The 23,355-nt window shown below is 46.7% G+C and overlaps 2 protein-coding genes across 2 annotated transcripts; one reads left to right on the forward strand and one right to left on the reverse strand.

The window, feature by feature from the left end:
* Positions 1-1,546: 1,546 nt before the first annotated feature.
* On the forward strand, positions 1,547-10,743 carry LOC308295755 (mycocerosic acid synthase-like polyketide synthase; the record flags this gene model as incomplete). Its single annotated transcript, XM_080738802.1, has 6 exons — positions 1,547-1,604; positions 2,047-2,200; positions 2,375-2,535; positions 3,365-3,571; positions 4,561-4,742; positions 5,182-10,743. The coding sequence occupies 6 exons, from the start codon at positions 1,547-1,549 to the stop codon at positions 10,741-10,743; spliced, it is 6,324 nt and encodes a 2,107-aa protein (XP_080594928.1).
* A 10,058-nt stretch (positions 10,744-20,801) lies between these two features.
* Positions 20,802-22,244, reverse strand: LOC308295756 (nuclear factor 7, ovary-like; the record flags this gene model as incomplete). The annotated part of the gene is made up of 1 exon (XM_080738803.1): positions 20,802-22,244. The coding sequence occupies one exon, from the start codon at positions 22,242-22,244 to the stop codon at positions 20,802-20,804; it is 1,443 nt and encodes a 480-aa protein (XP_080594929.1).
* Positions 22,245-23,355: the final 1,111 nt, after the last annotated feature.

Consider the following 23,355-nt stretch of genomic DNA (forward strand, 5'->3'; position numbering starts at 1 on the left):
CAGCCTCATGGTGGCGCTATAACAGGCCAATTCGTGGTTTTACCTATAACTCCACTGATCAGTTTCAAACTTTGTAAGCGCACTCCCTATAGGCCAAGGAAAAACCCTGTCCTTGCATTTTTCACATCAGCCTTTTATAGCGACTTATGTAAGACACATTTTTGGATATTACTCCTTCAGATTTGACCCAAAATGAACACAAATCAGTACACAGTATCTCTACGGTCATATGATCAAAACGGATCTGTCCTGTATTAAATATTCCATCCTGATTGGCTAAGATTGGCCTCCAAATTTTGCAGGATTGATCCGTTTCAAACAAAATGCCTCAAATCAAACACAGCGTGCAATTGTAATGATAGTCATTCGCAAAAGGCCAAGGAAGAAATTACACTACAAAATGTTCAAATCAGCCTCATGGTGGCACCATTAAAGGCCTAAGATTGGTGAAGAACACATGCCACCTTTTTTACATTGGCCTATTATACCACCACCAGGACGCGTGGCTGGTGGAGACCTGTGCTCGGAAGAGCACTTCTTCTAGTTGCCTGTGAATTTCATTATTTAATTTAATATTTTACTGATGACTTTTAAAGCCTCATATTTAGCTATGTGTGTGTGAACCTGAGCACCTCTGGTACACATGGGCCATAGTTGTTCCTTAAACTTGCCTCATTGGGTGATCAGGCTTTTGCAGCCCAGCCGACAGAGCTTTGGAAAGGCCTGCATTGGCGAGCTGATCACGTTAAGTCACTTCTGCAAACGTACCTTCATGTCAAGGCCACCTTTTAAAAGGTTTATCGTTTCGTTAGCTTACTTCTCTTCAATCCATGCTTATCGATTCTTATTGTGTTTTTAACACATTCTATTTGTTTTATTAATATTTTTATTCATTTCTTATCTCTTCCAAGTTAATAATTCTTGTCATATTCTTGTTATTTCTATTCATTTCTTATCTCTACCAAGTTATTGTAATTCTTATCATATTCTTGTGAAGCACAGTGGCAGCATTATTTCACAAAACACTACAGTATATAACGTTCGATATCTATCCTATAACCCAGACAACTTAATTAGGGAACATAAACCAAGATCTGTGCAACAACATAGACAACTTACTTGGAAGGAACAAGGAAACAAGAATCATTAACTTATGCTATGTAAGCATTTTCAAATTATTTAATCTGCAAAGCCTGACTTTGACCGTGATGTGACTTGCCAAGCGAGAGAGATGGAGATAGGATGGTGATAAGGTGAACGTGCGTTCCTTGCTGGACTACTTATCGAACTTCTGAGGTCATTTAAAGTCCTGTAAAAACGTGGGCATCAAAGTCCTCCGTCCCCATGGCAACGTTTAAAAACAAAGTGGGCTATAAGTATGGTCAGTAAGCCAGGTGCACATACAGGTGTAAATGGTATGTTGTGAGAGGTAGAGGTCTGCGTATCATATGACACTACATTGATTCATTCGGTTTGAAGAAATGACAACTGAATGTCATGTCAGATTGGCTGAAGTTGTTCACGGTGTAGTGTAGTGAGGGAAGCCATGGAAGAAGCTGAAGATGGAATTGCTGTTGTGGGCATGGGATGCAATTTCCCAGGGGGTAAGAATTTTACTTTTTTTAAGAAAGATATTTTAACCATTCTTACTGCACATGTAAAAACAATATATAGTAGTAATACTATGTATACTTGTATACACCTAATGGCACAATCACACTGCACTTTTATTTTACTTATGAAGGCGGATTCTGCCAATGCATTTCAATGGGAATGGAGGGGTTTGCTGCCATTTGAAGATTTCAAGCTCCATTCTCCATTGAAATGCATTGGCAGAATCTGCCAATGCAGGTACAATAAGAGTGTGGTGATCGTGCCCTAAGATGTCCTGTTCACTCCACATGATAAAGACATGCACAAGCAACTCAACAGTTTTATCAGAATGTAATACTCCAGCAGTTATGATATTAAATGTCTAACATGCAAAGACTATTCATGTTCACATCATGACAGGAATTAATCATAATATCATTGTACTGTACACAGGAGAGGGGCTTGACAATTTCTGGGACGTTCTTGTGAATGGGAAGAACTGCTCGGTGCCAATTACCAAGGAGAGATTTGACGTGGAAAGATGGTATGACCCTGATGACAGCAAACCGGGCAAGTCCCGCACAGCGAAGGCTGCTCTCATCGAGGGGTACGGTTACTCATCTCATTCTTAGTCAAAATGTCAATGAATATCTTAATAACAACACAAATCAACAGAGGACCATATCTGTTACTCTTCAGGATTCACATTTTTTGAATACATTTTATATTTTAAATCATTTGCCAACTAACTCACTCAGCTTCCATGTGAATTCCCCTGCAGGTTCAATGAATTTGACCACAGGTTCTTTGGCATCAGTGACAGTGAAGTGGAGCGCATGGACCCCCAGCAGAAGATGGTTCTTCAGTGTGTGTACAGGGCTTTAGAGGATGCTGGACTGCCAATGGAAAAGGCCAGCGGCACAAGGACAGGAGTGTTTCTGGGTAAGGTGGGAGAAATAAAGTAGGCCTACACAGTAAAATCATGAACGTTGCTGTACCTCTGAGTAACAATGGATCTGTAAGACTTTTTCTGCGTAGAAAGAATTACACTATGTTTATATATATTTTTAAACTAGTAATATAGCCTATTGGTCCTCACTAATTAATGCACATGATAAAACGGTACCCTTTTTTTCCTACTCGGTCTGTGCCTCATAGAAGGGCTGTGGACACTTCAGAAACCAGTGGCATCGTAACTTTCTTTTTATTTTATGGTATTAATGTGAGAACAATGGCTTCCATTATAGCATGCTAACATACATTCCAGTTTAGCTTGGAATCCCCATCGATGATGTCACCGGTGGCTGATGGGTTTGCGAAATGTCCACAGCTCTCCTATGAGATACAGACCAAGTAGACAAAAATGTAACCACATTATCATGAGCATTAGCGAGGATCAATTATATGAAGCTGGGTTGAAAATGGGTGAAGTCGTTGATTACATAGTTGTTTATACTGTATCTTTTGAACTATGAGAATTCTAATTCTTAAATTGCCATTGTATTAACTTTTAGATAATACAAGTAAGACACCCTAAGGCGCTGAAACAACAGAGACTGACACAATATGTCCATATATGGGCATTCCCACTATGGGCTTTATATTGAGGGATCTCCATATATGGGCATAAAAGGGACATGGACAGAATTAGAAGTGGTTGCTGAGGCATGACTGACTGACAGACAGCACATGAGCTGCAGGTTTTAGTAAATGCAGCAACGGCACAGCACCCTATACTTTTCCCACTAAATAAACTATGTGTATATTGCAGGTTTGATGAACAGAGAGTATGAGGCAACTGCTGCACACGTGCATTCAAGTGACATCAACCACTGGACTGGCACCGGGCTAGCTATGAGTATAGCTGCTAACCGAATCTCCTATGTCTTCAACTTCACTGGACCTTCAATGACTATAGACACCGCTTGCTCATCATCGCTCGTGGCTCTTCATTTGGCCTGTCAAGCCATTAAACAAGGTTGGCACTTTTGGATGTAGTTATACTTGGATAATTAATTGTTTGGTTACCTCTTGAGCTATTTGAATGCCATTGTTTAATTTGTTCAACTTATAAAAAGGGATAACACGTTTTTTACAAGCAACATTAGGGACACTCTATCCATTGAAAAAAATCAGTGTCGTGCAGGGCATAGCAGCGGCAGCAATTTTGTGGTTCCACAGATAGAAAGCCCATTCATTTTTCCCATAGAGATTCACGAAAATATTTGTATAAATTATTTTAAGCCTGAGTGGGACCAAGACATCCTAGCCCCATATAGAACCTCACCCGTCGCTGCATACTGTTGTGCTCCGAGATGAGGTCCTATAAAGGTGGCGTAGCGATCGCTGGACTGCCGCAACGAGTTGGAAAACACTCGAAACGATTTTTTTTCTCCAAAAAGTAAAGGTAGTACTGAGCTCCCAGACTGTGATTACCTAACCACGGTACATAAAACATGAACCACGGCATGAAACAACCCCTTAAATCGCTAGTTTTGTAATGTTTTCCCATTCAACCGAAACTTCCCCGGCGGCAGGTGCCAGTATCTGCTACAATGGGAAAGATGCAGTACTGGCACTGCCGCCGGGGGCTTTTCTGAATTTAATGAGACTATATAAGCGATTTAAACCATTTTCCCAACGCCGTGGTTCATGTTTTATATACCGTGGTTAGGTAATCACAGTCTGGGAGCTCAGAACTACTTTACTTTTTTTTTTTACTTTACTCTTTACTTTTTGGATAAAATTTCGTTTTGAGTGTTTTCCAACTCGTTGTTGCGGCAGTCCAGTGATCGCTACGCCACCTTTATAGGACCTCATCTCGGAGCACAACAGTATGCAGCGACGGGTGGAGTTCTATATGGGGCTAAAGACATCCAGGCTCCTGATGAACCATGACCATAAAACAACTGACTTTGTGTCAAAACATAATTGATTCATGTGAGTATATATATTCTCTCTTGCCAGGAGACTGTGAGATGGCCATGTGCGGGGGAGTCAACTGTATCATCGAGCCAAACGTCTTCGTCGCTCTCAGCAAGGCAAAGATGGTCTCACCTGATGGAACCAGTAAACCTTTCTCCAGCACTGCTGATGGCTACGGCAGAGGGGAGGGCTGCGGGTTTGTTCTGCTTAAACCACTGAGAAAGGTACGGAGTGACACAAGTTAATGATCATGTATAATATTGCTACACAATGCTACACTTACACATACATGTAGTTTACAGTGACTAAACGAGTCACAGTGTGGTCACCAAGGTCATGATGAATGATGAATTAGCCTGTAGATTCTGCCCCTCCCAAAAAGCTTTTGTCCAATGCTAGCTTAGAATAACTGGCAAGCAGGAAGTTATTCTAAGCTAGCATTGGACAAAAGCTTTTTGGGAAGGGCATAGCTACAGGCTAATTGAGTATTGTTATTATTATTATTTTTTTCTCAGAAACATTGATCAATTGTATTTCAAGAAAACGGTGTGTTGCATCATTAAATAGAAAGGTAGATCTTCGCCAGGCCTGGTTGCCTAACCAGGGATGACAATACATTTATAATTAGCTGGATAACATTACAATTGTCTATTATTTACACAGGCTTTACAAGAACGTGACCATATATGGGGTGTCATTACCAAAACGGCAGTCAACCAGGATGGTCATACAGTCTCTCCGATCACCAAACCCTCCATGGCTCAACAAGAGGAGCTGCTGCGCCGTGTCTACTCAGAGTCTGACCTCCAGAATGTCCAGTACATAGAGGCACATGGGACTGGAACCCCAGTTGGAGACCCAACAGAGGCTGGCAGCATCTCAAACGTCATCGCCAAAGCCAGGCCTCCAGATTCAGAGACACTCCGCATCGGCTCTGTGAAGAGCAACATCGGACACACAGAATCTGCAGCTGGGGTGGCAGGGCTCATTAAGGTACTGTTAATGATGAAGCATGAAACCATTGTTCCAACTCTGTTCTACTCAGACCACAGTGCCAGTATAGATGCCAAAGCCCTAAATGTGAAGATTCCTAGTAAAGTAGAGATGTGGAATTTCTCTGGTGACAGAATTGCAGGGGTAAACAATTTTGGTTTTGGAGGAACAAATGCACACGCTATTGTAAAACAACACAAACAGACAAGCTTTCCTCAAAAGAATACACGGAAACAAACTAAGTATTTGGTCATGTCAGCAAATTCACCTAAATCCCTAATTTCCACAATGGAAGACACCATTAAACAGGTAGATGCAGACAGCACTGTTGACCTTGACTCACTGGCATACACATCAGCTTGTCGAAGAAGCCATCAAAGACACAGATACAGGAAGGCCATTGTGATTTCTTCTCTGGCCGAGCTTAAGGGGCAAATAAAATCTTCCCTGAGCAAAAATATCAACCCTTCCTTCTCAGATGTGAAGCTAGTGTTTGTCTTCTGTGGGAATGGTGTGACCTACCATGGCATGTGTAAGCAACTATTGAAACAGGAGACTGTATTCCGAGATAAGGTCAAAGAGATTGAGAAACTCTTCCAAAGATTCAGTAGACTGAGCATTTTGGACAGACTTGAGAGTGAGTTTGAGAGTAGTGACTTCTCAAGCCCAGATGTCATCCAACCACTCCTATTTGCTATCCAGGTTGGCATTGCCACCCTCCTCAAGTATTGGGGTGTCAAACCTGATGCCATTCTTGGGCACTCGGTTGGTGAGGTGGCTGCTGCTCATTGTTCTGGCCTCTTATCTCTTGAGGATGCAGTGAAGGTGATCTATTACCGCAGTACCCTCCAGAGTAGGGTCACAGGCGGAAAGATGCTGGTGTTCAGCAACATGGCTGTGTCAGAGGTTCTTAAATGTATCCCTCGTTATTCTAACACGGTTTGCCTCGCTGCCGTCAACAGTCCCCAGTCCTGCACTCTCTCTGGTGATGCAGATGCTATAGAAAGCCTCTACAGTGAGTTGCATGCATCAGACAGTAGTCAGAATCTGTTCCTCCATGTTCTAAATGTGCCTGTTGCTTACCACAGCCACATGATGGATCCAATTCTGTCTGACATAAGGGACAGTATTGGCTCCTTACAGGCGAATGACCTAGAGTCAGAGCTGATCTCGACAGTGACAGGCAAGGAGGTAGCACAGCATGATTTTAGCACAGGCATGTACTGGGCCAGAAACGTCAGGGAGCCAGTATTATTTGAGCAGGCAGTGACAGTAGCATCGAAAGGAAAGAGGAATGCAGTGTTTGTAGAGATAGGCCCAAGGAGAGCCCTCCAAAGGAACATCATGGAAACTCTAGGAAACAACACCCCTGTTCTTGAATCGGTTCTGCCAGAGAAAGATCATGGAACAATTCTGAGCCTTGTGTCTAAGCTTTTTGAGCTGGGGGTTAAGGTAGACTGGAGTCAGTTCTACAGAGGATGTGAGACATCCCCATTGCCTTTCCCAAGATACCAGTTTGATAGCTCTAAACGGGATGTAGTCATTGAAGCATCACATAGAAGCACCAACGCAACAATTTACCACCCTGTACTGCGTCAAACTGGTAAAGACAGCAACACATTCAGCTGTGATCTGTCTTCTGACTCATCATCCTATCTGCAAGAACATAAATACAACGGCACACCAATCGTCCCGGGTGCCTTCTATGTCGAGTTGGGTTTGGCTGCTTTCATGGTAAACGCCAAACCAAAGGTGCCACTCAGCTCTCTTCAGCTGAGTGTAGATTTTCATAGTCCATGCGAATTGATGCAGAACACACCAGAAATGAAAGTGCAACTAGTGCCAGCAGGAAATGAGTCCACTTTCAAGGTGTTCTCTTCATCTCGCAATTATGCATCAGGCACAGTAGCTTGCCTGCAAGAAAGGGTAATCGAGGAACAGAGTATTTCATTAAATACCATCTACAAACGGTGCAAATCTGTTGTGAGCTCTGAACATCTCTATTTGTATCTTTCTCAGGCAGGCTTTCAGCACGGGACTATTTTCCAGAATAAGGGGGATGTGTATTATGGGGAGGAATTGATGGAGGCATATTCAGTTGTATCAGTCCCAGAGGACTTATGGCCTCAGTTATACGACTACTGCATCCATCCTGTTGTATTTGACTACCTGATGCAACTTCTCCCAGTTACGGTAGCATATGCCTTTGCGGGAAGACCAGGATTCCCTGTCAAAATTGGAAGTGTGACAGTGTTGGAACCACCTCAACGTGAGATGGTTATCTACATTAGAGCAATCGATTTGGGTGATGATCACTTTGAAGTCTGTGGCTTCTTCACTGATAAAAATGGAAGAGTGTTGGTTGAGGTCAAACATGTGTTGCTCAAGTACCTTGGAAGTCGCACTCACGTGGTTGAGGAATACTTCTACCACAATGAATACAATGTGGTCTCTGAAAACAACACCTCCCTTGATCTTCCTAAGGCCTTGGTCTTCTGTGACCAGTTAGGCATAGGTAAAGCAATGCAACAACACCTGGACCCAAGATCTCGATTCATTTCCTTCTCACATGCAAAGGAAATCTTGAGTCATGGATTCCATACTCTTAATCTCAACATCAAAGAAGTAGGGAAACATTTTGATGAGGTTTTGTTTTTGTGGGGCAAAGAAGATCTCTCTTCGGTGGCAGCCGATAATGTCCTGCATAATTTGGTGAGCTGTTGTGAGATATTCCGCCGAATAGTTGTTGAACTGAAGCAAATAGATTTTCCTAACTCCATCAGAGCAATAACCTACCGTGCTGCTGAAAACACAGTGGACCACATAAGCCCAGGCTTTGCTCTGCTTGGCATGACAAGAGCACTTGCTGCAGAGTTGGCAGAGCTCTCTTTTCAACTGATTGACATAAGTTCCATCTCTGCTAAGGACATCACTGCACTGTCTCAGATCCTGAGATCATACCCTTGCAGTAAGTACCCAGAATTGGTAGTAAAAGATGGGTCAGTTTTGAAACCTTCTATTGTCCGTACCCCCGTTCACAGTGACATTAAAAGCTTCAAAGGCAACTTCTGCTCCACTGATCCCTGCATCCTTCAGACAGCTGATGCATATGCAATGACCAAGTTGTCCGCTGTTCCTTTCAATGATAAAGACCACCGGCCAATTGCTGAGTCATCAGTTGACATTCAGATCAGTAAGATGTGTGCTCATACGTCTGACTATTATCCTGTTAGTGTTTCACATATGAAATATGGCCAGACTATCTACTGCAACAAACAAGCATCCCAGAACCATAATCTACTCGCTCTGGATTTCAGTGGCACGATTACAGCAGTTGGAAAGGATGTTAGAAAGCTTAAAGTTGGAGATCATGTTGTTGCTTGTTACCCTGTTCAGGCAGCAACCACTGTTTCAGTGCCAGCAGATGCATGCTACCGTAGCAAACAATTCCCATTCCTGAGGAGAACACCTTGTGTTTCATACTTTGTACTAGCATGGGAGATCCTGTGCAGAGCTTTGACTGGAAAAAAACAAAACCTGGGAATTATATCTTCAGTCCCCGACTCTGTGCTGATGAAAGTTTTGAGTCTCACAGCTCACAAATCAGGATGGAATGTCATTGGTAGTACACAGCACAATGGGTCTTTTGTAGATGGAAAACAAGTGGAGGCCTTTGTCCTCCTGCCCCAGTTTGATGAGTCTACGATTGCTAAACTTTGCGACGTTCCAGGTGTACGAAATGTCATTGTAGTCTGTGAATCTCAGTCCCAGAGTTCTATGATTCAGGACACATTTCAAAATATGAGGGAAGGTGTTCGTCTGCAGATCATTCAAATGCCAGTGGTTCTACATAAGGGCTCCTTGACTGCGCAGAGGTCCCATGTTTACCACTGGCTTAAGTCCATGAAATTGGATGGAAAATCATTTTCATTTAAGAATTTCACCTTGCAGAGTGCAACATCCGAAAGTACTGACCATCACCAATTGGAAGGATCAAAGTCATACTTCAATTTAAAGACCCTGCCTGTTGTGGAATTGGCAAAAGATGTAAAAGATGCAGTATCTGTAATTCCATTGCTGCCTACAAAGACAACTCTTTTCAGTAAGCAAGCTGTGTACATTGTCACGGGAGGGTTGACAGGGTTGGGCTTTGAAACGGTCAGGTTCATTTGTCAGAGAGGTGGAGGACATGTTGTCATACTCTCCAGAAGCCGTCCATCAACAGAGATGCAGCAAGAGATACAAAATGTAGAGAAACAGTGTTGGTCATCCATCATTGCCATGCAATGTGATGTATCTGTCTCTGGGAATGTGTGCAAGACTATCGACGCAATTGGCCAGAAATTCCCTACTTGTCCAATCAAAGGAGTGTTCCACAGTGCTGTTGTCTTGCACGACGGGTTGATTGAAACCCTTAACGAATCTCTCTTCGAGAAGGTCCTCAAGCCCAAAGTGAACGGTGTTCTGAATCTTCATCTTGCAACACAACATTTTGACTTAGATTACTTTGTGTGTTACTCCTCCATCTCTGCCTTCCTAGGAAATGCATCACAAGCAAACTATGCAGCAGCCAATTCGTTCCTTGACACATTCTGCCATTATAGACGCAAGCTTGGGCTCCCAGGCCAGTCTATCAACTGGGGGGCTTTGAACTTGGGTCTTCTTTTAAACAAGGACCAGTTCCATAAGTTTCTGGAGGCAAAGGGAATCATGGTGCTGGATGTTGCTGACATTCACACAAGTTTGGAACAATGCCTTGTTATCAACAGACCCCAACAGGTTGTGTGCAAGTTTAACTTCCATAACATCAGGTACAACGTCCTCTCCAAAAATCCCTCCCTGTCAGAGCGTTTGAATGTTGTGGTGGAAGATTTCTTCCGATCCAAACAGTTGGATTCACAGACAAAACAAACAGACTTCCAACCGACAGTCCTGCCAACCGACTATGTCAAATCTCTACTTAGTGAGACAGCTGGCATTGATAAGAGTGAGTTGAGTGAGGAATTGTTGCTCTCCTCTTTAGGCATTGACTCCATGCAGGCTATGACTCTGCAGAACCTCATCTTTCAGGACAGAGGTGTAAATGTGCCTCTGGTCAAACTGCTGAACCCCAACGCCACACTGTCAACATTGGTAAACATCGTAACTGAAAGAGCTAGCAGTGAACGTATGAACGATGACCAAGAGTCCACCTTGATTCAAGAGACAGATGCTATTTCAACAAGGCTGTAGATCTGTCAAGCACAGAAGCTGTACATAGTCCAAGTATTGTTTTATGATTGTAACATTATAGCTAATGCTTTTAGCGACTACATCTTTTGACACCAACAAGGTGTCAGAAAACTGGTAAGAGTGATCCTGAAGCTGAAGTGAGTGGATTTTATTCAACATTTATAGTATTTTCTCTTGTTCAGTAAAGTTAATTTGATCACAGAAAACTAGCAATTTTCAAAGAGCAAAACCACAATCTCAAAAGAGGAAATGCAGATTAACAGAAATACTGGCACTGATATACAAAATGAACAATGTGTTATGCAACAAAATTAGGGGGATAGGGGAGACTTTGAGCACGAGTGCAATGACATTAATTGACATGCCTATTTACAGATATCTTTGACAATTCTGTGACACAATCGTACTGTATTTCTTTTCCTCCAGTTGTTTAAGAGCCTTGTATTGTGCCACATTCCACAAAATAAAGTTGAAAATTGTTTGAATAAAATGTTTTTACTTGATGGTATAAATGTCTATTTTATTCCATTTATTTCTTTCATTTTTATTTGTTTCGGTTGCTTGCAAAGAGTTGTACGGTTGTGCTCGAAATTATTCAACCCCCTCTGAAAATTAGGTTTATTAGTAGTAGCCACTGTTACTTTAACTTTGAACTTGTGAACTATCCTCAAAACCGTACTTTTAGGAAAATTCATTGCTTGATTGTCTACCAACCATCCTTATGCGTAACATTAAAAGTTATTCAAATAATATGTATGTTATTAAAAGGCCAATTCTGTGGTCTTGAGCATGTATTTGTCATACTAACAATAATCTATGACCAAAATCAATGTGGCTATTCAACCCTGTAACTGTTATGTCAACCCTGTTACCATCATCATTTTAATCAAAAATAAACATAAATTACTTAATCAGCACACAAGAGTTTGACCTATTGTCCTTTAAAGAGCTTAAAAAAGGAAAAGGAATTGCAAAGGCACTGAATGTTCCTTTAAGTACAGTTTTGAGCATAGTTCACAAGTTAAAAGTCAAAGGAACTGTGGCTACACTAATGAACCTAATCTTCAGAGGCGGATGAATAATTTCGAGCGCAACTTGTATTTCACTAGTAAGAGACCACAACCTCTGCTCAGGTTAACAGCATTTATTGAACAAGTGAGATGTAGCATGCAGTATTGCGAGTGTGTGTGTGTGTGTGCGTTGCTGAGGAGCCCGAGGTAGGGCGAGGCTCAGGATGGGGAAGCAGCCTCGGGAGCGAGACGACCGGGTTTGCTCGGTCCGTGAGCAAACTGTCATCTGCTCTCCGGGAGCGAGACGACCGGGTTTGCTCGGTCCGTGAGCAAACTGTCATCTGCTCTCCGGGAGCGAGACGACCGAGTTTGCTCGGTCCGTGAGCCAACTGTCATCTGCTCCTGCACTGCCCCCCTCGATGCTCCTAGGAAATATAGAAACGAAAGTTAGTGAGATGAAACGAGAAACGAAGTTAGCAAGGCAGAACGATTAGAATGAAGGTGGTGACTGGGGAGGGGGTGGGGATTGCGTTCTACGTGAGCAGAGTCAAACAGGTAAGTGACGTGATCTGAGGTGTATTTATACTGTGTGATTGCTGTGCGATTGGCCGATGGGGGAACGTGGTTGTATTTGATAAGGTGATAAGGAACGTGAGTGGCTGTGGAGAGCGGAGGCTACGTGGATGGCTGAGGCGAGCAGTGACGGTGATCGCAGTGGGTGGTCTCCACTCCTGAACTTGCGTTAGAGCACAAGTGCACAACTACATTTCACTAGTAAGAGACCACAACCTCTGCTCAGGTTAACAGCATTTATTGAACAAGTGAGATGTAGCATGCAGTATTGCGAGTGTGTGTGTGTGTGTGCGTTGCTGAGGAGCCCGAGGTAGGGCGAGGCTCAGGATGGGGAAGCAGCCTCGGGAGCGAGACGACCGGGTTTGCTCGGTCCGTGAGCAAACTGTCATCTGCTCTCCGGGAGCGAGACGACCGGGTTTGCTCGGTCCGTGAGCAAACTGTCATCTGCTCTCCGGGAGCGAGACGACCGAGTTTGCTCGGTCCGTGAGCCAACTGTCATCTGCTCCTGCACTGCCCCCAAAGAACTGACTGACCTGTGTGATTACCAGATATTGTTATTGACGACCAAGTCGGAGATGGGCGTTTCGGACGTCTTGGGCGTTGGTTCTGATGTAGGCGTGGTACGCATCTGAGTTCCATCGTCCGAGGATGCGTATGAGGTGGTCGGAGAGACCGAGACTGGATGCAGTAGAGGCGGCGCCGATGCGGAACGAGTGGCCGGAGTAGAGATGAGGGGGAAGGCCGGAGAGGGAGAGAACTTGGCGGAGGTGGCGGTGAAACCAGTGTCGGGTGGCGACGGAACCAGTTTCTGTGATGAAGAGGGGATCTCGAGGTGTTGCGTTCAGGGTGCGTCTCGTGGAAACGTACCGGTGGATGGGCTCGTAAGGGCAGAGTGGTGAGTCTGACTTGAACAGAGGGATGGTGAACGAACGCCCCTGTTGATCCGTCTTGCTGTGTTTGAGAGTGAAGGTGAGTGATTCAGATGACTGGAAGGTTACGTCGGACAGGCTCGGGTGGCGCGTAGGGTCGTACCGGGAAGAGGATGATGTCATTTCGGAGCACCGCAGGAATCCGTAGAATGCCAGTAGGAACATACTTTCCAGGGTTGAGGAGACCAGGGGAGTGGCGTAACCGGCTCTGAGTGTGCGAAGACAGAGGAGCAGTAGGTCCGAAGTGAGGGGATGACGGTTTGGCGGGACCGGGACTTCTCTGCGCTGGAGACCACGTAGCAGCATGGTGATGTGGGGATGAGTGATGGCGGGGCTTGGAGACCCGCTGATCAAACGGAAGAAAAAGTTAATTCCGCTGAGGTAGACGTGAAGGGTAGAGGTACGGAGGTGAAGTTGAGAATGACTGAGTGTGATGAAGGCCGCGACGGTGGTGACGTCTGAGGACGGGAACGGGATGCCGTAGTTGGTGTGGAATCGCTTGAAGGCATTCCAGGCCGTGAGATAGCTGGTGAGTGTCCCGGGTGCGAACCCACTGATGATGTGATGGCGTGATTGTATGATGAGCTGCTGAAGTTGTGGGTTCAGATGAATATGGTCTCGGAAAACTGAGGAATGAGTGTTGGGTGAGGGTCCGCGTCCGGAGCTAGCAGACGAAACCTCTGAAACGAGAGACGGGAGAGAGAATCGGAGATTAGGTTATGATGGCCGGGTATGTGGGCAGCACGGATAATGAACCGATGAGTGACTGAGGTCCAGATGAGGCGACGGAGGAATGGCATTATTTCGGGTGAGTTGGAGCGGCCTTTATTGATTATTTCTACTGTTGCTTGGTTATCTGAGTGAATGAGGATGGATTTCTGCGCCCATTCGTGACCCCAAATGAGCGCCGCAATGACGATGGGATAGATTTCGTGGAGTGCAGATGAGGGGTGAGCGGAGGGGGGGGTGAAGGCGAGGAATTCAGGTGACCATTCTGACGCGAACCATCGACCCTGGTAGTAGGCACCAAAACCGATGGATGGGGCTGCATCCGTGTACAGCTGGATGTCGTCTGGGTTGGAAATTAGCCTATCGTAAAATAAGGTAATTCCGTTCCACCGTTCGAGGAGGTGGCACCAGAGGCGGAGGTCTGTGTGGCAGGAGTGATCTATGGTGACGTTATCGTGCAGGTTGGGTACGGATGAAGCTGTGGTGAGGAGGTGAGAGATGAAGGGACGGCCTTGGGGAATAATGCGAAGTGCGAAGTTAAGGTGACCGAGTAGTGCCAGGAGTTGTCGTTTAGTGCAGTGGGGGGCGAGAAGGTAGTTTTGGAGGAGTAAAGTGATTCGGTTTAACTTTTCCAGGGGGAGTGAGGCCTTGAAGGCAACTGTGTCCAGTGTGATTCCGAGGAACTCGAGGGAGGTGGAAGGGCCGATGGTTTTAGCCTCGGAGAGGGGAACTCCGATGTCCGCAAACACTTTCCTAAGAATGGAAAGGCCGTGCCCTGAAGGGGTGGACGGGGACTCGACGACCAAAAAGTCGTCGAGGAGGTGGACGAGGTGAGGTATGTGGTGGTTGTTTGTTAAAATCCAGCAGAGTGCTTCGGAGAGTGAATTAAACAATTTTGGGCTACTTTTGCAACCGAAAGTAAGTCTGACCGCGAAGTAAAAGGAACCCTTCCATGACACGCCGAAAAAAGGCCAAAAATCAGGACACAAGGGCAAAACTTTAAAGGCGTTTGTGATGTCTGCCTTAGATAACATGGCTCCGCGACCGGCGAGGTGGATCAAGTTAATTGCGTGTGTGACGGTAGAGTAATTCATCGAAAAGTCATGGCTGGGGATTAAGCTATTTATGCTAGGAATATCGGAGTTGTGGGGAGAGGAGAGGTCCAAGATGAGGCGCTTCTTGCCAGAGTATTTCCTTGTGGCCACTCCGATGGGGCTAATCCTGAAGACCGGAAAAGGTGGCCTGTCGAAAGGCCCCATCATGAACCCCTCCTCTACCTCCTTGGCCAGGAGTGTGTCGACTGCGGCGGGGTCGTTGATGGCGGACTGGAGATTATGGCAAATGTGAGAGGTGGACGGTGTGGTTACTAACCCGGGGTGGAAACCATGAGAAAATCCGTTGATAAGGAATTTGACAAACGGCCGGTCGGGATGGTTGCGGAGGGCGTTGGCGAAGGCTGGGATGATGATGGGTGTCTTGAGGAAACGGCCTAGTCATGCGGATGAAGTGGGGTTGTGGGGGCAGGAGGCGCGAGAGTGGGCTCCCCCGCAGAATGAGCATACGTGCAGGAATCGACAGGATGACAACGAACAGCCGCGGAAATTGTAATTGTTGCAGAGTTGTCTGCCTGCCTGGTAGAGGAGGGGTCTTCCCCTGCAGTCTTTAGCGCTGGAAGGTTCAATGATGCGTGTGTTGGGAGATGGTTTTGGCATTATGGGCGGGGGTGGAGCTGCTGAACGATTTCGGGGTAACAGAGGAGGTGGATTGGTGGAAATGGTGGATGATGCTTTGGTGGGGCGGGAATTTTGAATGGCTGTGGTGCAAGCGGCTGCTGGGTGGGAGGGGGCACCGCACAAGTTGCAGGACAGGGCGGCCCTGGCCGCGAACACCCTGCAGTACAATTCATGGTCCAGGGCCCCCCAGTATGTACCCAGGTTAAACTGAAGGATACGTGCTGCAGCTTGTGTGGCAAAGAGCACATGATAATTATAAAAACCTGTGCCGCCGAAACGAATGGATAGTTCCAATACCAGGGACATGTAATGGTCCAATTCGGCCCGACGGCCAGGGTAAACGGAACATATTACGTCCCTGAATAAGGAAAATGCATAGGCAAATTCGGTAGAGGTCAGATCTCTAGATCGAGAAGGGAGGGATTGGCGAAGCTGAGCTAAAAGGCCAAACGGAGTAGTTATCTCCCTATTGCGAAGTGGGTCGGATATGGATGGCTGCACGAGTTCGGCCAGATCTAAATACGTACCATTGAGTATTTGCTGGCGTAGTGAAGCTGGCACTGGAGAAGGCCGTGTGGCTTCAGACAGGGGAGGAACGGCTGCTGAGGCCGTAGCCAGAGTGTGGGAGGGAGCTACGGCATACGAGGCGTTAGGCATATGAAATGCGGGGAAGGGGGGGGGGAGGGGGTGCCTGCGCAGCCTGGGAGAACAGGGAGGACAGCATGGAGAAGACCTGGGCTGCATCAGGCAAATGTGAGGCCTGGTTGGGAGCTGCGGGCTGCGAGGGTGGAGGAGGGACGGCTGACGAAGGCGCTGCCTGAGGGGAGTGCACGACCCCACTGTTGGGAGCTGAGACCATGGAGGAAGTTGCGGAATGAGACGAGGGAGCGTGCCGAGCGCTACGACGTGTGGAGCGTCGTGGGGGGGGAGGAGTCGGAGGCCATTGAGCTGGAGGTGGAGAGTTCTGGGGCGCTTGCCGGTGTGCCGAGCGAGAACGTCGAGCGGGGGGAGGAGACTGGGGGGGTTGAGAAGCTGGTCGGCGGCGACCCGCCAGGGGAGGCCCGTGGCCGCGACCAGGCGGCGAGGACCCGGGGCGGCGGCCCGGAGGAGAAGGCGCGTGGCGGCCAGGTGGTGAGGGCGCGAGGCGGCCAGGTGGAGAAGGCGCGTGGCGGCCAGGTGGAGAAGGCGCGTGGCGGCCAGGTGGAGAAGGCGCGTGGCGGCCAGGTAGAGAAGGCGCGTGGCGGCCAGGTGGAGAAGGCGCGCGGCGGCCAGGTGGTGAGGGCGCGAGGCGGTGGGCTAATGGAGGGGGCACGAAACGGCGGCCAGGTGGAGAAGGCGCGTGGCGGCCAGGTGGAGAAGGCGCGTGGCGGCCAGGTGGAGAAGGCGCGTGGCGGCCAGGTGGAGAAGACGCGTGGCGGCCAGGTGGTGAGGGCGCGAGGCGGTGGGCTAATGGAGAGGGCAAGAGACGGCGGCCAGGTGGAGAAGTCACGAGGCGGCGGTCTGAGGATGGTGCATGTTGATTGGCGGGAGAGGACGAGGGTCGTCGGTCTGAGGACGGTGAGTGGCGGTCTTGAGATGGAGGTTCGGAGCAGCGATCTGCTGTCGAGGGTGGAGGACGCACGTTGCGCTGGTGTGGAGGAGGGGAGGAGGGCTGTTGGCTTTGGCCCGAAGTCAATTGGCGCCCAACTGATGAAGGCCTAGTATTGGGTGGAGGCGGCGTGCAGCGTCTGACGGCGGAAAGTGGAGTGCTTTTCTTAGTCCTCTTTTTTGGGACGGGAAGTTGCTGCGCTGATGAAAGTGGCGTGCGGCGTTGGGAGGAGGGGAGGGGAGGCGTACGGCGCGAGTTCGGGGGAGGAGACGCACGGCGTCGGGAGGGGGGGAGGGGAGGCGTACGGCGCGAGTTCGGGGGAGGAGACGCACGGCGTCGGGAGGGGGGGGAGGGAGGCGTACGGCGCGAGTTCGGGGGAAGAGACGCACGGCGTCGGGAGGGGGGGAGGGGAGGCGTACGGCGCGAGTTCGGGGGAGGAGACGCACGGCGTCGGGAGGGGGGGAGGGGAGGCGTACGGCGCGAGTTCGGGGGAGGAGACGCACGGCGTCGGGAGGGGGGGGAGGGAGGCGTACGGCGCGAGTTCGGGGGAAGAGACGCACGGCGTCGGGGGGAGAGAGGGTTGGGGGGGAGGGAGGGAAGGGAAGGGAGGGTGGGGTGGTGAGGAAAAGGCGGGGCGCTCAAGAGCGCCTGCCTTTGTGCGGGATCGATTGGGGACGGACGAGGAGCACGTCGGCCAGCGTGAGAGTGAGGGGAGGAAGGGGGAGGGGAATTGGGCCGAGCGTGCACCTGCCGTATGGAAGACTTAAGATGTTGTTTACTGGGAAGTTGCTTTGGAATTGGATTCGCTGGAAAGGGGGCGGAGGAAGACGGGTGGGAGGCGGAAGAGCGCGTGGGGCGATTGGACCGGGAGGGCGGGGCCGCGGGAGACGCCGCTCCCGGACGCTCGGATCGGAGATGGGCCAGATAGGCCGCGAACAGGTCCGCCTTTCGGTCCGTCTTCTGGAAGGGGACTCCGCTCGCCGTAAGCACGGACTGCAGGCCGGCGACGTTCCACTCGGATATGGCCATCAATGGAGCAGCTCGTGGATGTGTGCCGGCGGGATCACGGCGAGGAGCGGAAGCGGCGAGCGAAGTGGAGGCATCAGATGGATAGCTGGGCTGATGCGGCTGAACGTGCCTTGGTTGTGCCGCTGAGACAGAACTGGAGCTGGCTGAGCCGCTGGTTTCGGGTATAGTTGTGCACGACACGGGAGTGTATAACAATTCCTCGTCGGAGGCGTGCACGTTAAATGGCTGTTCACGCTCGTCCATGACGGACGGCGAGCGAAACAACTCTGAATATGAATAAATAAATACTACCTGACTTATACGCTGGCACTGTTGGGATAACAATAGCTTTAACGACTTAGCAACAGTGCGGCTGATGAAACAAACGCGAGGAATAGGCGATAAGGGATTAACACAAAGAAGCGTTACCTTGTTTGGACGAGCGACGTGAGAGCGTACTGTGCGTTCTACGTGAGCAGAGTCAAACAGGTAAGTGACGTGATCTGAGGTGTATTTATACTGTGTGATTGCTGTGCGATTGGCCGATGGGGGAACGTGGTTGTATTTGATAAGGTGATAAGGAACGTGAGTGGCTGTGGAGAGCGGAGGCTACGTGGATGGCTGAGGCGAGCAGTGACGGTGATCGCAGTGGGTGGTCTCCACTCCTGAACTTGCGTTAGAGCACAAGTGCACAACTACATGTATTGTGCAATGAATTCTTAATTCCACAAAAAAGGGTTGCAGAAACTATTCTAAGCACTCTTTATGGACTGGAAATAGTTCAATTTGCTTTTGTCTCAGCATTTTAACCGTCTTACAAAGAGTGATGGGCGTAACCGCATTCTTTTACTATCAATACCCTATATCAATATCTTATTGTAGAAATAATCTGTTACTTAAGTACTACAAGTTCAGTATTCCGAATTTACGAGTATTGCATGGCATCAAAATGTACCAAAAGTAAAATGCATTGCGCAGGTCCCATTTTGTTTTCAAATAATATATATGTATAAAAATAGCATATCTACATGCTCAATACACGTCATAAAGCAACACATTGTGAGCTTGTAGATTTGCTATTTTCAACTTGCCAAAGTATATAAACAATGGGCTGAAGTGGTTTTGTAATAATAAACAGGTAACTAGCAACTAGCAAAGTTTTCCAATAATTATCGTGGCGTAAAAGTACAATATTTGCCTTTTATTTGAGATTTAGTAGAGTGGAAGTAAACTTTTGGATTGGCAGTAAAGTAGAAAATACCTAAATATTGTAAGAACTGTCTTTCCATAACATATCCAATACTTAAAAAATAGGCTAAGGTAAATCTTTCTTGATTTGAGCAGACCAACACCAAGACTAGAGAGGGGCCCAAGGTGGAGGGCCCTTAATTATTTTATACTTTAGCTATTGAAAAATATAGCAGTGTGCCACGCTGTGAGCTTGTAGATCTATTTTCTTTTTAAGTCGTGAACATTTGTGTAATATATGCATTTTGTAATTCAAATTTTGCTTCAGGTGGATCCTAAACTAAATATTTTGAGATGGGGGTCTGTGGCCAAATACATATATTTTTTGGGTTTGTTCACCACATGAAAAAGGTTTGAGCACCACTTACATAGAAACATAGGTTTTTCACACAAAAAAAAAGATGATCTACAAGCTTGCCACACGGCACTCGGTGCCGTGCTGCGAGCTTGGGAAGGGTGTCATAAGTCGGTTTTCCATATACTGGCTGAGCTTTGTCTTCATAACAACTGTCTGAACATGTGACAAGATCCCCCATACAAGATTTGTATTGTTAAAATGTTTCAAAAAGTATTCACATTTTTCCCCACAGTTTTATTTTATTATAAATGATCAGCATCATGAAGAATCAGATGGTTTAGTGACTTCTATTCAAATCTTTTTTTATTCAAATTCTATATTTTATGAGGTAGCAGTGTAGAAAAAGATAAGTAGTAACAATTTGACTCAATGGAGTACATACAAAGGTGCTGCACACAAAGAAAAATGTAAAAAGTAAATATGTGAAATGTCAGTGCAGTGGTCACTGGTCTAAACACAATGTAAATGTGACCTCATACTTGAACTGGTAAAAAAGGAAAGATTACAAATTAGATTTCAACTTGAATGACCAACATCACTAAGTGTTCAATAGAGACCACCATTTCTCAACATCAGGTCTGAGGACCACCAGGGGTCCAAATGGACCCTTGTGGGTCTGTAACCCCGAGTTAAACTAACACTGAGGATTAGGACTGCAATTACGGCTCATCTTCTTTGAGATTCATCTATCCATTATTTTGCCGATTGATCACATTTGGATACATATTTTCATTTCCATAAATCAAAAATCTTTACTATTGGCTAGATCGTATAACCTGATGTTATGCTCAGACAATAGCCTAATTGTGACAATTATAGCAATGTATTGTGTATATTTGATTGTGTCAAGACAACAAGATCCTAGAATTGAGTAATGTATCATCATTCCACTGTTACACTGATCTTCCCTGGTAACATCTTCAGAGAACCTCTAGTGCAAATGTATGGAAAGAGTGTTTCAGTGAACGTGTGTGTGAAGGTGTGTATGTGTGTGTTGGTATCAGAATCAGAGAATGACAGCTTTCCTTCATTCCAGTCCAGCTGGACTCTGATCCTCTGGGGTTTCTGCTTCAGTGAGAGTCTGATCCTCCGATGTTTCTGCTTCAGTGAGAGAACAGTGACTGGCCCTGGTCTGGAGCCTGCTCCGTATTTACCTTTTGATAAAAATATATTCCAGCATTGACCCCCTTCGATTCCCTTCCTCAGAAAGGACTCTGCTAGCACACCCAGTCTCCAGTATGCATTGTCTCCAACCTCAACATCCCAGGTGTGAGTACCTGAGTTAAAGCCCTCAGAACCCAGGGCAATGATATAACCTCCAAACCTCTCTGGGTTGTCGGGAAGCAAGGAATGTATTTCTCCACCTCTCACACTGGTCAGATCATCAGACAGGGTGAGTGTTGGATGAGCAGTGTTGGGGTCCAGGATGACAGGAGTGTAGGAGACAATGTCCTTCATCTTGTTCCAGACTCTGAAGGTCAGGTTGTGCAGGTGTTTGCTCACGTCCATCAGTGGTCCTGAGACCGGCTGTGGGTCCTGCGGTGTGAGCTGGACTCTTTCCATCGTGGTCTTGTAGTTCTGCAGGAATGAGACGTGTTCAGCTCTCAGCTCCTCCTCTATGGCTCTGATGTTGTTTGAAAGGGTTAATATGTCTCTGTTCAGACACTCAATCTTCTCCTTCATCACCTGACTCTTCTGCTGCTCTTCCTCCCTCAGTGCAGTGATGCTGGCCTCCTCCTCCTCTCGTAGAAACTGATGCATCTTCCTAAACTCTTCCTTAATCTGTGTCTCTGTGTGCTGGGCCTGGGCTTTAACGTGTTTCGCTGTTTGGTCACTTTTCTTTTTAGCTCTATTGAAGACCTTCAGTTTCTCGTGTAAAGGCTTCAGTAATTTCTGGACCTCCTCCTTGTGATCCAGAGCAGCTTCATCGATGGGTCTGAAACTGTGGTCGGTGTGTTTTTTAGAATCTCGACACACAAGACACACTGGCTGTTGACATTCCAGACAGAACAGTTTGAGTTTCTCAGCATGCAGAATGCAGAGATCCTCAGACCCTGATGAAGTTCTTTTACGTTTTGAAGCTCTCCGTCTCTCCTGTATGAAGGCCTCACACACGTTCTTCAGAGCCAGGTTACGGGGTAGTTGATCTGTTGAATGTATTTCTTTACAAACAGGACATTGCTTTATTCCCTTCTGTCTCCACCATTGCTGCAGACAAGCATTACAGAAGCTGTGGCTACATGACAGGAAAACAGGATCTTTGAAGATGTCACGACACACAGGACAGGAATAATCCTCTACTGGAAGAGACGACGTGGAAGCCATTTAGTCTCTGAGTGAAGCTACAAACACTATGCTCAATACAGGAAATCAGTCAGTGGTGGCAACACTTCCTCCAGTCAGCAGCAGGTTCCAGTGGTCTGGGTCAGTATTCCCTCCTGTAGCTGTGGAAAGACAGTCCGTCCTGCTCACTGGAAGTTGTGTTTGATCAATCTTATCGTCTCAGATGAGTCTGACAGGGGGAGGAGCGTTGACACACCACCTGTTGCAAAGTACACACACAAGATCTGTCATTAATCTAAAACACATGTCTGCCCCAAATATATTGAATAAGTTTAATGAAATGTATCAAAGTCAGGACAGTCTTTTATTTTCTATATATAATTCGTATAGACAGGAAACAATAGAGCATGGAGGCAGAGGCTAGGGCAGTCACGATTAATACATAATCATCTATTCGCGATTATCTCCATCCTATACTGGAGCATTTGGAGGCAATCCTAAACCAGAATGTTTAGCTACATATTCTCACAAACACCTCTCACAAACATAGCCAACACGTCGAACAAACGTGAAAATTTACAACTGTCCACATTTTAAACATGCCACTCTTTGAACCGCATTTATTTCAATTTAACAACATCTCGCCTCACGCAGAGCAGCCAGTCCTGACAGAGAGTATTCTGACCATTCTGGCCAGTGGGTATCAAGTTACAGAGGGAGGGAGGGGGAGGGAGGGGGGAGAGGAGCTGAGCAGAGTAGAGTAGAGTATCGAATTACAACAGAGGGGTGTGTGTGTGTGTGTGTGTGTGTGTGTGTGTGTGTGTGTGTGCGCGTGCGTGTGCGCAAGCGTTTTTTTTCCCCCCAAAAAAATTTTTTTTTCAATTTTTTTTTCCAAAAATCTTTTTTTTTCCAAAATTTTTTTTTTCCAAATTTTTTTTTTTTTCAAAAAACTTTTTTTTTTCTCAAAAAACTTTTTTTTTTCTCAAAAAACTTTTTCTTTCTCAAAACTTTTTTCTCAAAAAACTTTTTTTTCTCAAAAAAAGAATTACCCATATTTGGCCATTACACACACCACACTGCCGCAACATGGCGGTGAAGGCCGCGCAGCGGCCTGAACTCTAGACTTTTGCGGCCCAAAGGGCCGCAAACTTCT

Source organism: Nannobrachium achirus (genome assembly GCF_963921795.1).
Source record: "Nannobrachium achirus genome assembly, chromosome: 12".
NCBI lineage: Eukaryota > Metazoa > Chordata > Actinopteri > Myctophiformes > Myctophidae > Nannobrachium > Nannobrachium achirus.